At 53.4% G+C, this 15,673-nt stretch overlaps 2 protein-coding genes across 8 annotated transcripts in view; one reads left to right on the forward strand and one right to left on the reverse strand.

Annotated features, from left to right (window-relative positions):
• The first annotated feature begins 2,042 nt into the window (after positions 1-2,042).
• Positions 2,043-10,057, forward strand: B3GAT1 (beta-1,3-glucuronyltransferase 1). Its single transcript, XM_058662574.1, has 5 exons — positions 2,043-2,366; positions 5,989-6,497; positions 6,996-7,292; positions 8,027-8,126; positions 9,175-10,057. Exons 1-4 carry the CDS (start codon positions 2,255-2,257, stop codon positions 8,111-8,113), a joined length of 1,005 nt encoding a protein of 334 aa, XP_058518557.1. The 5' UTR covers positions 2,043-2,254; the 3' UTR covers positions 8,114-8,126; positions 9,175-10,057.
• Positions 10,058-13,532: 3,475 nt separating this feature from the next.
• The window catches only part of GLB1L2 (galactosidase beta 1 like 2), a 38,681-nt gene continuing 36,540 nt past the window's right edge, over positions 13,533-15,673 (reverse strand). For all 7 annotated transcript variants that reach the window (XM_058664087.1, XM_058664086.1, XM_058664085.1 and 4 more), the window contains 4 exons: positions 15,237-15,324; positions 14,816-14,927; positions 14,372-14,488; positions 13,533-14,138 (listed from right to left, as the gene is read on the reverse strand). In XM_058664087.1, coding sequence (XP_058520070.1) covers positions 14,052-14,138; positions 14,372-14,488; positions 14,816-14,927; positions 15,237-15,324 — 404 coding nt within the window. In that variant the 3' untranslated portion in view covers positions 13,533-14,051. The remainder of the gene's footprint in view (positions 14,139-14,371; positions 14,489-14,815; positions 14,928-15,236; positions 15,325-15,673) is intronic.

The raw sequence follows: 15,673 nt of genomic DNA on the forward strand, positions 1-15,673 counted from the left end.
TAGTCACCGCCAGCAGGCAGGTTCCCATCTCCTTCAAACAAGGCTCACAACAGCACCTGCTTGCAGCATGGGTGATAATGCTGCCCAGAGCACGTGTACCAGAAATGTCAAGCCTTGTCTTTGGACTTCATTAGAGAGATAGGAAAGCTTATTGTTAACTATGACTCACACAGACATTGGGAAACTGAGCGAGAAGGAAGGAAAGAACCACAACATAAACTGACTGCTTGCAGGGGCAGTCCCCACTGGGCTCAGCTTGCATGGACCAGCTTGATGCCTTCTTTGCTTGGTTGTCTGCACCCTGAAAGTAGAACCTTCGTGCAAACTGAGGGCATTCAGGAAATAGACTTTGAGAATCTCTGATGACAGAAGAGATCTTCCCAAAGGTTGTAGGAGCCCCCGAAAGGTCCGCATGCCCCTTCTCCCCCTCAGAGTCCTTACCATACATGATCCGGCATGGCTTATAAACCAAAGAGGCTCCTGGTTCTGATGAAGCCTGGCAATATGACATGGGCAAGGGCCTCCTGTTACTTCACCTTCTGATGGGAAGTGGAAGAGTAAACTGGTATGTGAGGGATCGCAAGAGACAGCTTGGCTTGGCCATACCGACTCACCAGCTCCTGCAAAAAGGCATTCAAGCATTCAACTTCTGAACAGCTCAGGTGCCTCAGGCATCCCTCTTCCTGTGCTGAACAGTTGCAGTTAAGCCACAATCATGTTGCGGAGGAAGGAGGCAGACCACAGTCAGTCAGCAGCACTCCTCATTCTTCCCCCGCCCAATCGTGGCTGGATACGTCGCCTTGTGCAGCTCTGTCACAAGCCTGAGTGTTGGGGACATGGCTCAGATGGGGCAATGTTGCACCAGGTTGTTCCAGCTGCCACAGAAGACCCAAAGGGCCCCCTGGAGTGGGAGATTTTCTCTATTACTTGTGGGGCCAGTGCAATGGATCTATAGGGAACACAGATCAGAGGTAGTGCCTCTTAGGTGTCCCATTCATGGACCCTGCCTTTGGAATTTAAAAAATTTAATTGACGTATTTGAGAGTCAGAAAAACAGGGGTTGACATTTGCTGTTTCCCAAACCTCTATTGCCATAGGAGGAGAGCTCATGCCAGCTGGGTCATGGTGGCACCATGGCCGCTGAAGAGATGTCACTGCATAGGGCTGGGGACTGGGGGTACTGGGTGCATCAGCATGGCCAGGGCCCCCTTGGCCTAACCCCACACATTCCACAGAATTCAAAAGAAAGCAGGAGAGAGATTGTGACCATTTTCAAGGTGGATGTAAGCTCTCTTACAACCTTGTCACAAGCAGAACAAGTGCCCAGAGGCAAATCCTCATGGAAATGGGAACTCAGAGGAAACCTGAGCAGGGCCATCTGCTCCCAGGGGTACCTTCCCTGGCCCTGCCTCAGCCACACACGGCAGTGCTCACTCCGCCATGACCACCTTCTCCCACTGTGGTGCCCAGGCCAGCGCCTGCTGCTGCTCGTGCACAGGGCAAGCATGTGCCCCAGGAGAGCTTCCCATGGACACCGACAATGGCAGACAGCATTTTAGGCCAGGGTCTCTGTTCTCAAGAGATCTCCTTTCTTTTTTTTCACTCTTATATCCAGGCAGACCCAAACCTTTGGGTGTCATAGTATCTAACATTTACTGTGCAGTTATATATGTCAAAGGCTATGTGGGCATTGCCTCAGTTCTGACGGTTGTAAAGTAGGGGCTGGTCATTCCTGTCTTATATACAAGAAACTTGCAACACAATCACATAGCTTGTGAGTAACAAGGTTTCCAAGAGAGTTGACTCTGAAGCCTAACTCTCCTGGCCCCTTGAGAAGTTCCTAGGCAGGCAGAAGAGGTCCCTGTGGGGGTGGGCACTCCATGCTGTGTGTCCTAGGGCAGGGGTTGGGCCCCCGCTGGCACCCTTCCCTTTGCCTTGATCTCTGGCCATCCTCCTCTGCTCTTTCTTCCAGGTGTCCGTCTCCCAGGGCTCCTGACCCTGCCCCTGGAAAGCCAGCGCTTCTCAGACTCCAGCTGTGCCAGAGTCTGCAAACCTGCTTCCGCAATGGGTGGGTTGTGAGTGCTGGTAAGACCTGCTAGCCAGCCTTCAGCTTCTCTCTTCTCTGTGTGTCTGGCTGGCCAGCCCATGCCTGTTCTTTTCTCCCTTGTTCTGCTGCCGTTGTCCTGTGGCTGGCTCCTCCTGATCTTACCACCACTCAGGTAATGAGGAGCTTTGGGTGCAGCCAGCCTTGGAGATGCCGAAAAGACGGGACATCCTGGCGATCGTCCTCATCGTGCTGCCGTGGACACTGCTCATCACCGTCTGGCACCAGAGCACCCTCGCACCCCTGCTCGCCGCGCACAAGGGTGAGCCTGCCAGCCCGCGGCCTGGCTTCCCAAAACAAGCATAGCCACAGCAAACATGAGTGGGTCCAGCTGGGAGGAGCTGTGGGGACCATCTGGGTGATTTTTGAATCCTTGGTTCTGTGTGGGAATCCAATGAGGGCTATGTTGTTTCAGGATGTACCTATCAGGGCCTGACTCAGCAGGGGTGGCAGAGAGCAGCCACTCAGACAACTGCCTGCAAGGGCTGGCTTGCTACTCCTGCCTCCCAACAAAAGACAATATACCTAACCAGGCCAGCCCGCAAGAGAGGCACTGAGGTGAATCTGGAGGCAGGAATGAGGGGGAAGAGCAGGCAAAGTGGTTTTGGCAGGAAGGGAAGAGAGGCAAAGTAGCAGCACGGTGGGCTTTGAATCAGAGTTGGAGTAATGCCTGACACCTGGCCCAGGGGCCCCTTAGGGCAGGAGAAGGGGATGAGCAGCTTGGATGTGACAGTTCAGCAATGGAGGTGTTGCACTGTGCTCTGTAGATTGATCGGTGGGCACAGTTTCTTAGGAGCTAATGCAGGCTCGATACAGACCCTACCTGGGCCCACAAAGCCCCAAGAGGTAAAAGCATAATAAAATATAAAGCATTTCTAAAAAGAGAACACATTATCAGTTCATGTAATGACACCCATGAGTAATGTTACATCTGATCTCAAGACACCCAAGGAATGGATCCAACATAGAGAAGAAAGGCTTCTAAACTGTATGGTGGGGCCCAGTGCAGTAGCCTAGTGGCTAATGTCCTCCCCCTGCACGCGCTGGGATCCCATATGGGCGCTGGTTCTAATCCTGGCAGCCTTGCTTCCTATCCAGCTCCCTGCTTGTGGCCTGGGAAAGTAGTCAAGGACGGCCCAATGCCTTGGGACCCTGCATAGGAGATCCTGAAGTGGCTCAGGGCTCTTGGCTTCGGATTGGCGCAGCTCCAGCCATTGCGGTCACATGAGGAGTGAATCAATGGACAGAAAATCTTCCTTTCTGTCTCTCCTCCTCTATGTGTATCTGACTTACCAATAAAAATGGAATCTTTTTTTTTTTTAAGATTTTATTATTATTGGAAAGCCGGATATACAGAGAGGAGGAGAGACAGAGAGGAAGATCTTCCATCCAATGATTCACTCCCCAAGTGAGCTGCAACAGCCAGTGCATGCCGATCCGAAGCCAGGAACCAGGAACCTCTTCCAGGTCTCCCATGTGGGTGCAGGGTCCCAAAGCTTTGGGCCCTCCTCGACTGCTTTCCCAGGCCACAAGCAGGGAGCTGGGTGGGAAGTGGAGCTGCCGGGATTAGAACCGGCGCCCATATGGGCTTTTGTAACACTTTTGTAACACTCTTCTGATTGCAGTGTGTACCATCTTATCTGGGGAATGAATTAAAATACAAAGGATCGTCCCATTGAGAGATGAATGAGGGGGGCTGGGGCAAGGCCCTGAGGCCCGACAGCCACTCATGACTTGGCCACAGGCTGCAGCCCACAGCTGGAGACTGCTGCTCCTCCCCCGCCCCACAGTTAGATAACCAGGTCTCCAAGCCCCAACACAAGGAAGGTCGTAGCTCAAGACTGCAGCCTCCCTGCTGCCCAATGCTGGGCTCTTCCTTCCTTTTTTGTTTTTTTTTGTTGTTGTTGTTAAAGATTTATTTTTATTACAAAGTCAGATATACAGAGAGGAGGAGAGACAGAGAGAAAGATCTTCCATCCAATGTTTCACTCCCCAAGTGAGCCGCAATGGGCCGGTGCGCGCCGATCCGAAGCCGGGAACCAGGAACCTTTTCCAGGTCTCCCACGTGGGCGCAGTGTCCCAATGCATTGGGCCGTCCTTGACTGCTTTCCCAGGCCACAAGCAGGGAGCTGGATGGGAAGTGGAGCTGCCGGGATTAGAACCGGCGCCCATATGGGCTCCCGGGGCGTTCAAGGCGAGGACTTTAGCCTCAAGGCCACGCTGCCGGGCCCTGGGCTCTTCCTTCCTAACTAACATGGTTCTCTCTTCTAGTCTCCATCACCCTTTGTGGAGGCTTGTCAGTTTATAATCAGTTACCCTGAACATACACCATTCTGGAAGGGTTAAAACTATTGCAGAAAGCACAGCTGATCACCTTCTAGGGCAGAGGGTTATCAGGCTGCCTGGCTCAGCACTGACATTACTGCTGGAGGACAGGAATGCGGTATCTGTCTTTGGAGCAGGTCGAGAAGGACAGGAAGCAGTTGGATGCAGTGAGGGTGCCAGGAAGCCTTCACCACTCAGGGCTGCAGAAGCTGAGACATCAGTGGACAGAGCGAGTTTAATCCAGTCCGAACACACAGGGCACTTCCCCTGAAACGCAAATGCCGTGCCTGTGTGGGATGATTTTGGTAGCAGAGAGCGTAGGGCAACACCCTCTCTGATCACAGCAAAATGCTATTATCCAGCACATGAGCTAGAAATGGGAGCAGTATGTAGTAGTGCTCTGAGTTGCTGACATGTATTGAATCACTGATCCACACAATAACAGATGCTACGGTTAGCTCCAGTCTACAGTTGTGAAGTCAAGAGACCAGAGGCTACTGATTTCCTCGCGGGCGTGTAGTTAGTAATTACATAAGAGCAAAGTTAGAGCCAAGACACTGAAATTATTCGGTCTTTTCTCCAGTCACTTACAACTGCACGGAGATACTAGAACAGCAAGAGCCACTCCACTGGGGGTTATTGCATAGGCCTGCCGAAGAGGAAATGGCCCACTGAACACAGAGATCACTCTGGGATAGGACTGTGAGGCTACCCGGTAAAGACAGTGCAGCCGGTCAGGAACTTGTCAGTCATCTGGAGCAGGTGGCTTCAGGAAGTCCTGGACCCCTCCCCACAACCTGAGTACCTGGCTGGAAGCCAGGCCTCTCCAGGTGTCAATCAGGGCCTCCAAGTAAAGGCAACTGGCTGCCAGGACAGGCAGAGACAGTGGTGCTGTGAATATCATAAAGGGTCCAAGAGCATCCAGAAAGCACCGAGGAATACGTGAGCATCAAGCCAGTGGAAGAGCTTGCACAGGTTTCTACCCTTTTTGCATATGGCAAAATAGAGGCTTATTCAACATCTGCAGTGGCAGGTTCAGGATTCAAAATTATCTAGATGGGGATGGGCAGAACCCACTGTAATAAAACGCAGTGTTTAAAATGTAAGTTCTGCACCTAGATTCAAAGAGGCTGGCAAAGAAGGGCCCCGTTTGACCAGGGTTGAGGAAGTCAGACTCCGGCTCCTCTCCAGGGCAGCAATGTGGTGCAGCCACCAGGAAGAACCCCCAAGGGATTCCCGGGTTCTGTGGCCTCAGTGTACCGAGCAGGGCGGTGCATATGCGCAATGCTGCGATCAGCTCTGGGCGGATAAGCAGGGTGTAACATCCAGCACATTAGGAAGGGAGGATGCTGTTCAAAGTGAGGAGGAAGAAACTTTTTCTGTCCTCCCTGGAGCCAGAACAATAAAATCCCTTCTGAGTTCCCCAAGGATGGAGGCCTTAACACAGTGCTAACTCCAGGAGGCAGGAACTCAAAGCAGCCTAGTGGAGGGGCGGGGTGGTGGTGGAGGGACTGTGTCCAGTATTTCCTGCCCACATGCCCTGTCTCCGGACTCTGCAGATGAGGGCAGTGACCCCCGGCACGACACAGCCCCGGGCACAGACCCCAGGGAGTACTGCATGTCCGACCGCGACATTGTGGAGGTGGTGCGCACCGAGTATGTTTACACGCGACCCCCGCCGTGGTCCGACACGCTGCCTACCATCCATGTGGTGACACCCACCTACAGCCGCCCGGTGCAGAAGGCTGAGCTGACGCGCATGGCCAACACCTTGCTGCACGTGCCCAACCTGCACTGGCTAGTGGTGGAAGACGCGCCGCGCCGCACTCTGCTAACAGCGCGCCTGCTGCGGGACACTGGTCTCAACTACACGCACCTGCACGTGGAGACGCCCCGCAACTATAAACTCCGGGGTGACGCCCGCGACCCGCGCATCCCGCGGGGCACCATGCAGCGTAACCTGGCCCTGCGCTGGCTGCGCGAGACTTTCCCGCGCAACTCCAGCCAACCAGGTGTGGTGTACTTCGCGGATGATGACAACACCTACAGCCTGGAGCTCTTTGAGGAGGTGCGGGTTCTGGGTACAGGGGCTGGAGTCTGTCGGTGGATGCAGGGTGGGTGCCCCAGGGCTGTGGTATGCAGAAAGCAAGTCCAGGAATGGGTGAAGAGGCAGAAAGCAGAGAAGCAGGGAGAGGCGCGGGAACCCTCATTCAGGTGAAAGCCCCCCTCCACTCCCCATTAAAGAAAGACGGGTAGTGGGTGTCCTATAGGTGCTGTCTTAACTGAAATCACTGGGTGTAGCTCCCACAAACTTCTTTGGTGGCACAGATCGGGTGTATGGGCCATGTGAGTAGAGTCAAGGAATTGATTTAGAATCCCCAGTGGGAAGATGGAGAGGTTTTCTGCAAGGGGAAAATGGGCAAGGGCAGGTCCTGCTACAGCAGGTGGGCATCATGAGGGATGGTGTCTGCAGGCAGGGCCAGACCCCTTGTGGCTGCCAACCGCCCCAGTGCAGGGCTCACTGAGTGAAAGGGGTGTCACTCCTGATTCTGGATCCCCCTTGTAGATGCGCAGCACCAGGAGGGTGTCCGTGTGGCCTGTTGCCTTCGTTGGTGGCCTTCGGTATGAAGCTCCACGGGTGAACGGAGCAGGGAAGGTGGTTGGCTGGAAGACCGTGTTTGACCCCCATCGACCATTTGCAATAGACATGGCTGGATTTGCAGTCAACCTGCGGCTCATTCTTCAGCGGAGCCAGGCCTACTTCAAGCTGCGTGGAGTTAAAGGAGGCTACCAAGAAAGCAGCCTCCTCCGAGAGCTTGTCACCCTCAACGATCTGGAGCCCAAAGCAGCCAACTGCACTAAGGTATGCCCTCAGCTGAACTGACAGCTCTAAGGCAAGTGTTCGCAAGCCTGTCCCCTCCTCCTTATAGATCAGAGGCCTCAAACATCACCTGGCCTTTGGAGACTCCTCCCGGGAAGGGAGTTCACCACCTCTAAGGTGGTCAGAATGAAGGCAAGTAGGGAACTGGGGATAAGAGGTCATCAAGGAACCACCACAAGGGGCTACTGCGCACGCGTACACAAATGCCTTTCTACATGTATACACAAACATGTATACATGCACAGGCACCTGACAAATCCCAAGACTCGGACTCAGCTGGATTGCCTGTTTCCAAAAGGTTTTTGAATATTTCTTTGTCTGAAAGATAGACACAAAGAGACAAAGAAAGGTGTCCCATCCACTGGCTCACTCCCCAAATGCCTGTAACAGAGAGGACATGAGACAGCACCTGCCTTCTCCCACAGTGCACATCAGCAGGAAGCTGGGTACAGCTGGGGCTCCAACCCAGGCACTCTGCTCGGGAATTTATAGGTGCCACTGTACCCAGTGCCCACCTGACAATATTTTGGATACACCACAGGTGCCAACAGCAAGCTTGAGGGGTGGGTAGACATAAAGAACAACTTGCAAAGTCATCATGGCAAGAGGGTAGAACTGAAGGGGGAAGAAGACATATCTGTAGGGTATGGGAGGGAGCAGGTAGCCTAGTGGTTGACAACTTGCCCATTGTTAATTTTGTGCCTCTGGACACACAGATCCTGGTCTGGCACACACGGACAGAGAAGCCTGTCTTGGTGAACGAGGGGAAGAAGGGCTTCACTGACCCCTCGGTGGAGATCTGAGCCTCACACACAGGTAGGAGGGCGGACCTGTGCTGGTGAGGAGCAGGGCAGGGAGGGTGAGCACCAATCCCCTTGAGGGCTTTTCCTCTGGAAGTGGAAATGGGGACAAGAATGGAGGAGGCCTGGCCATTACAAAGTTGACAGGTGCCCATTTCCATCCAGACAGCTGGCTCCCTCTGCCACCCAACACTTCTGAACACCTTCTCCCCACCACCCCCTTCCTTGGCTTCTCATGGTCACTGCTGAGCTGGAAACCCAGGCCACCGCAGCTGAGGCTCTTGCCCATAAGTCTGTCCAGTGCCCTCTGCGCTGCACAGCCCTGGCTATCACAGGGACCACACTCGTTTCTCCCACATCATCATGTGACTCAGTGGCAGCAAAACAGGGAAGCATGGACACCAGGCTGCATCGACTTCCAGACCCATGACATTTCTATGGTGGGCTTGACTTCTCTGTCTCGGTTTCTTCATTGGTAAAAAGGGTCATCAAGTAGTCAGTGGCACAAAGGTCGTATAAATGTGTTGCCATACTTCTTTGCATCAGGAGAGCCCTCCGTGGAGGCCTATCAGACAAGGTGCCCACATTTTAGGGTTTCTAAGATATTCAAAAAAAGCTAAATGACTTTTCCCCAGTGATGCATTGATATGATTGTGTGGGTGACTGGTCAGGTTAGGCCTTTCCAGGGGCCTTCTGTGATGTGGTCCTGCCCACTGACACCAATTCTTAGTCTGGACTCCTTATGCTAGGTCATACCATTGGGAAATGGGCGCTCAGACAGTGGGATGAGTATCTGCCCTTTGGCCAGGAGCCAAGTAGCAGCTTTTGGGTCATCTGGGGCCACCCTGCCCACTGACTTATTTTGCCCTCTGGCTGCCAGTGCCCACTGGTGCCTCCTACCCCAGTACAGAGCCTCATCCCTTCATCCCTGCCCCTCCCTCTTGGTGTCACCCGGGGACCTTCATGACTTTCCCTTCAACAGTCTCTACAGAGGGAGCGGGGGCCATGGAAGGCTCAAGCCAGACTGGCCCTGCCCTCACTCCTTCTTCCTCTCCACTCCACAGGAGCCTCCTTCTCCCCGTTCTTGGCCTTCCACCTGCTCTCCATGGCTGGCAGTCCCCCCATGGCAGACTCCTAAGGAATCATTCTCCTCCTCTTTTCTATTCTGGGGGTTACGGCGCACAGCCTGATGCCAGGACAGAGAATTCAAGCACAGAAATCCCACACCTGCTGTCCTCTCCAGCTACCTGGACCAGCAGCCCCAGAGACAAGGGCCGAGGGTCCAGCAGCCAGCAGGGCTGGCACAAAGCTTGCCAGAAGCTTCCTGCACAGATACTCCAGAGCGATGCAGGTTTGGGAGGGTGGTAAAAGGCCCCCATGGTCTGGGGCCCAGCATGACCATCCAGGACTCCCAGCCAGGGAATTCCGGAGACCAGAGAGCAACCAGTGGGGGCCACCCACATCCCACTCCCTTCCTCCAATCCTCAGAGCTGCTCCCCAGTCACACATACACCTCTGGATCTCCTTTGGTTCATGTTTACAGGCATAGGTTTTCTTGATCCCAACAGATGCCCAGCCCTGCATGGGGGCACCGTGGCCTGCTGGTGAGCTCCTCCTATACCTCAGGCTGTGGTGAGAATGTAGTCCCCTCCTTTGTTGTCCTCCCCTCACTCCTTCTCCTCCAGCAGTAGCAGGGAGTTGGGCCCAGAGCCAGCACAGGTCCACTGATCTGGACTAAGAGCCACATGACCCCACTGTCCACACACTGCCTCTTCCACTGGCCCTGGGGTTCAGCGCTGTTTGACTGAGCTGGGCCCAGGAGGGGATACCATCTTTCTGGAGCTCATGAGAACCACATACCCCAGGGCTGAGGAAGTGTTGGTGAAGTAAAAGTCTCTTCTGGCCTGTGGAGGTGGGACTGGCAATTCTCCACCCCCTTCCTGCACCCAGATTGGAGGGAGGGGGGGCTCTGGGAAAGTAGAGGGATTTAGGGCAAAGGGGCAGGGATTAGCTGGATGTGGAGGAGGAGACCTGGGCATATGCTGCCTTGGGAACCATGTTATGTACACACAGACTGAGAAAGGCACTCTCACTGCTCTGAGCTGGGAGCAGGCAGAGGTGTCTCCTGTCCTGTTGCTGGCCTCTGGAGAAGCTCCTCTGCTCTCCCGGGCAGACAGCAAGGCTTTGGATCCCTGACCCAGCCAGGCCTTTTGGTGAGGTGCTTGCTCATGTCCTGAAGTTGGAAGCACAATTTTCCTTGGAATGGAGGAAAAGGAAAGGGCCTGAGCCTACTAAAGAGTTGTGTATTTATTAACTGCTAACAGCCTCATGCACTCCATTCAAACTCATGTGAAGGCCAAGTGTGAGGTCCACCCAGATGCCCTCCTGAGTAAGAGGCAGTCAAATCCTTAACATTGAGAATGTAGCAAGGCTGCCTCTTTGGAAATGGATTTAACTTCCCACAGTGTTCATGAACCCACCTGAGTCACCTTTAGGACGTGCTTTCTTACACTCTGGGTGTTGCATGGGAATTTGATCCCTTGAAATCAAGGAGGGGGGCAGAGGCGAGAGGCCAAAGCAGGCACCACCAGGCTGGGGGATCCATGTGGACACTCCATTGCTTCCCTCCTAGACACCAGTCCTGAATGTCTAGGTTACGGTGGCTGGTCTGGGGCCACTTAGCCAAATACCCAGGGCTCATTTTCAGGAAGTTGATCATGAACAACAAAATGAGGACTTTTTTTTTTTTCTTTCTGGGGGCAGATGCTAGCTGTGGTTTTTTTCACCTAACACTCTCTTAGCTGCATGTATATTTATTTATAATTATAACCCAGGTAGTCTACAGCCTTCACCTGTGGTGGGAACATCTTTGTGAGGAACCAAGAGTGGGTATTCCCCAATTTGGTTTCCAAACCCAGTCTCCATGGCTGAGGAGCCCTCCAGAGAAGTCAGGCCAGGGGTGGGAGTAAGTTTCAAGAATGGGAACTGGGGCGAGGCTGGAGACCAGTGAGCTGTGCCATCTGGCCCGTTTTAATTTAACTGCATTGGTTTTCGAAATTAAAAGTCAAATATGGTTTTTAACAGTCTTCATCTCTATCCCTGATTCATTTGATTCTCATTTATTCATTCACTCACCATGCAAATGTCTATCAGTACAGGCATGGCCCTAGGGGCTATGACGTAGCAGGGAATAGGTGATACTCTGGCCTCCCTGGAGCTCATTCTCCACCTAGAGAACAGTAAGGAAGTGTTTGCTATTGCGGATGAGATGTTAGAAGGCAACCGTGTGGGGAGACAGTGTGGCTGTGAAGAGGGATTGGTATTGAGAGCGTAAACATCTGAGCAGGGCTGCCATTGGCACAAGGCCCCCAGGGCCATCCTGGGAAGAGAGAACTTTCGCCAGCACATTCAGTGTGTTTATAGACCATTGAGAACCGTGGCTGTGACTGGCAGTGCATGGGGACAAGATGAAGCAAAGCGGCCGATGAGGCTGGCAGCGGAGGAGGAACCTCCAGATGACACTGCTCCCTGAAAAGCTGTTGGCTTCTACTCGGTGACATGGGAAGACTCTGTGGGACTCAGTGCTAAGGACCCACAGGACCAACAGAACTGCCCTGAAAGAGGCAGGCCAGGAAGTGGCTCTCCTGCCTGTTCAAGTATGGGATGATGGTGTGTAGGACATGGTGCAAGCTCTGGGGCAGGGAGAGGTGACAGAATTCTGAATGTACTAAAAGGTAAGTTCAGGAGGAATTACCTCTGATGTGGGATTGAGAGGATCAAAGGTCATGCAAGATCCAGCAGAATGAAAATGTCATTTCTGATATGGGATGAAGTAGTAGGAAGTAGGGGAGGTATGGGAGCCAGAAATCCATTTCAGACAGCTGCAGGAGAGACAGGGCGGAGCTGCCTGGGAACGTGGAACCGGATGGAGATACACATTGGAGGGCATTATTAATGCCAAGGCCTGTCTTGCAAAAGAGGCTTGTGCACAGAGTCAAGAGGAGGCCCAGGGAGCAGGCCCAGACTCTCCCAGCATTCAAGGGTGCTCTGTCCAGAGTGGCTTTGCTAGGGGAGCTGAAGGGTTAACTCAAAGAAGGCTACAGATAAGAAGCCAGAGCAGGAAGACCTTGCTTGAAACAACTAATGCACCACTGCTCAGGGTGCATAAAAGCAGCACTTGACACAATTCTTCACCTATAAAGGATTTTGCCAGCTGTCCTTAAACTTCAGCTCTCTGTAACATTTTTTAACCGGATCAACTCACATTCAGCTTTGCAGAGCATGAACTTACCGAAAGCAAGAGGAACCGCAGGCTCAGTGCCACCCCATGTGCTGTGGTGTTTCCACATCATAGGCTGACATCGCTGGCAAGCTTGAGCAAAACTGAGGACTCGGCCCTTGCCTTGCTCCCAAGCTCCTGTACACAACCTTCACTTTAAGGTTCAGTTTGCTGTCCCAAGTGTGACACTTGGCCCCAGCCCCTAGAACCATCTGCCTTGGACCTGTGTCAGCTCTTGGCCCAGTGGTTGCAAATATCCCCAGTGGAGACTTTATTCTCAGTGACACAAAGGGTAGGTGCCACTGTCTGCCTTGGTTCCCTTGCCCCATTCTGCCCGTTTTCCCATGCCCCTGCATGGGCACTGTGCTGGGGATACGTATGCTGTTTGACTTAGATGGTTCTTGAAGATCATTAGACAGGTGCGCCAGAAGCCAGCAATTCTTTGTGAAGAAAACTCCGGCCAGGGCTAGCTTGTTTGCAGGAGCACTCCTGGCCACTGAGCAGATTCTCACCTGTGTCCCTCCGGGAACATATCCAGTGCAGGTCAGGAGCGGCAGGAAGCCAGGGCATGGGCCCTTCTCCCAGGAGGGCCAGACAGAGCCTGTATCTTTCAGCTGCAGCCAGGCTGTGTGTGTCTAACGCAGAATACCTTCTCTGCTTCAGGGCAGCAGACCAGACTGAGGCGTGCTGTCAAGCAGGCTCCGACTCAACACTATTGCTTTATTGCAATGTGGACAGCAAGCCTGAGACAAACCACTGCCTTTAATCCCCAGAACAAGAACCTCCCCCACTGCAAGCGAAGGCCTTCTCTCTTCCCTGCTGCTGGGTTATGGGGGCAGATGCAAAGCCTGGTGAGGCTTTCGGCTTCCTCGGCCTTCCTGGGGACCACCCACTCGATGCCAGGGAGTGGGGCCTCTGCCCTTTGCCTCCTGATGCCTAGGGAAAGGGTGCAGTGTCTGCTGGGACTCACATTTCCTGCTCTGTGATGTGCGTCCCCCACTGAGCACCACCGGATACACTCTAACCGAACGCGACTAGTTTTTCTTCTCTCCAGCTCAGTCTGTCATTCCTTCAGATGTTGTGACAATGAAAATGCACATGTATCTCAAATGGATTTTCTTCCAGCATGCCACAGGAGGTCCAGGGAAAGTTGTGAAGAAAAGGCAGTCAGCTCCAAAGAGACACATTCACTCCTCCCCTATCCTCTAAAAATGGTGACACACACACTACTGCAGAGCCACAAAGGGGCCATGCGGATGTGGCCAGACCCACCAGAACATGTACTGCTGTGTCCAACATCCCAACCAGCGAGGCTTTGACTTCCCGGGTGGGAGGTGATGCCCAACTAGCTGCAGCATGTTTTCTGAGAGCCCTCATTTCATGGCAAACTGCACACTCCCACCCCTGCAGACATCCGTCGGGTCCTCCCAGAAGAGTCTGGCCTCTGAGCCACCTACCCTACCCTTCTCTTTTGTCCTCTTACATTTAGGGATTTAAACTTGGGCCAGGGAAAGACTTGTGGTCCCTTGGCTCCCTGAGCTTGCTACTGAAGAACACTGCCCCACAGGGCAGGTGCTGATGAGCGGCCCACCCAAGTCTGAATGACCAGGGAAGTGGAACACTCTCCTGCTGCTGCCTTGCAGGGGGTGCCAGGGCTGTGGCTCAGTGAATGTACTGGTTCCTGCCCAGGTGGGGGATATCAGTTGACTGGATCATTGGGCCCGACACCATCTCCTCGAAAATGATGACCTGTGGAAAAGAAGGGACCAGGTAGGAGAGCAGCTGCTGGGGCCACTGGGGCCAACTGAGGCAGTGGACCTGCACCCAGGCTGCAGGCATAGGCAGCAGTGGCAAGAGGCCTGCTGAAAATCTGCTCTATCCCACATCCTTTCCCAAAGGTTCCCAGGGAAACTTGCTGATGCCAAGGGGGCAGGGCTGAGAAGGAGTCAGGGAAAGGGACAGGAAACTGGATGTATGCCCACCTGATTGATTCCTTTTTGCAGCCAGGCACCTGGAAGGTACAGGGTCTTCTGGGGTCCAATGTTCCAGTAGCGCCCAAGATTCTTGCCATTGATGAATACAACGCCCTTCTCCCAGCCCTTCAGTGAAGAATAGCAGACAGACAAAACATGCAGTCTCTCAGCGCCCAAATCCGAAGTGAGCATGTGTTCTGAGGGCGCCTGATTTCTCCCACCTCTAGTTCTAGCTCTAATCCTAAGTCCCTTGGCAAGACAGGCACCTAAAGCCTGGGCATAGGAATGTGGGCCCTCAGAAAAACCACCAGGAGGTCCCCAAGGCCCCTTTAGATAGGGAACCTTAGAGTACAGGTGCTGCAGAGGGAGGGCCTGCTTAGACCCACTGGGAGGAAGACCAAGAACCAAGGCTGGGACGTGGTGGTGGTGGTGGTGTGTGTGTGTGTTACAAACCTCCAGCCTCAGAAAGGTGTCAAAAGGAGCAGAACCAACAAGCAAAGCACCCAAGAAGAACGCAGGGAACACAGGTACTTCTGGGACAGAAGTCCACTTGTCAATGGCAAACCTGAGGACAGCACAAGGGCGGGGAAGGTTCACACTGGGTCCTGCCGGCTCACGCTTTCCACGTTCATGACCTTCACGGCTGCCATCTCTTAAGCCAGGGCGGAGCCTGGCAGCAGAGATAACAAGCAGATGCTTCCTCAACACATGAGATTCCCAAGCTACTGCCCCTCCCGTGCTCCTCACTGTGGCCTTCGGTCTTCTTACTCACCTTCAGGGTCCTGGCAGACGAGGCTTGAACCATCCCAAGAGCCCCCTGATCTTCCTGCATGCTGCCTGTGAGCTTACAAACCGGAATGAGCCAGGGACCCACCTGCTAAACAAGCTCTTTTTCAAATCCAGACTGTAGATTCTGAACTTCTTCAGGGGAGAATCATCCAGATAGAGATTTCCAATTACACCTGTGGGGGGAGGCGAGGAAACCTGAGCAGGAACAGCTGACCCGGAGGTAGCCAAGGCCATGTAAGTGAAGTCCCCGCAGTGTTCCTGTGAGCATCTCTCCTGAAGCGTGTATTGTCTAGGCAGCAACTCACTTGGAACAAGAGCTCTGGGAATCCCAGAGGGTATCGAAATGACTAAGATCATTATTTGTCATGAGTGGAAATGTCCATGAACAGTGTCAGAAATGAAATATCACCGGGCAAGAAAAGACTGACATTTGGGAGTAGGTGGGGTCTAGCTCACTTAGCCAAGAGGTCACAGAGACGCAAGCCTATCACCACTGGCATCTGATTAAACAAGACTAATACC

The sequence above is a fragment of the Ochotona princeps genome, chromosome 4, assembly GCF_030435755.1.
Source record: "Ochotona princeps isolate mOchPri1 chromosome 4, mOchPri1.hap1, whole genome shotgun sequence".
Lineage (NCBI taxonomy): Eukaryota > Metazoa > Chordata > Mammalia > Lagomorpha > Ochotonidae > Ochotona > Ochotona princeps.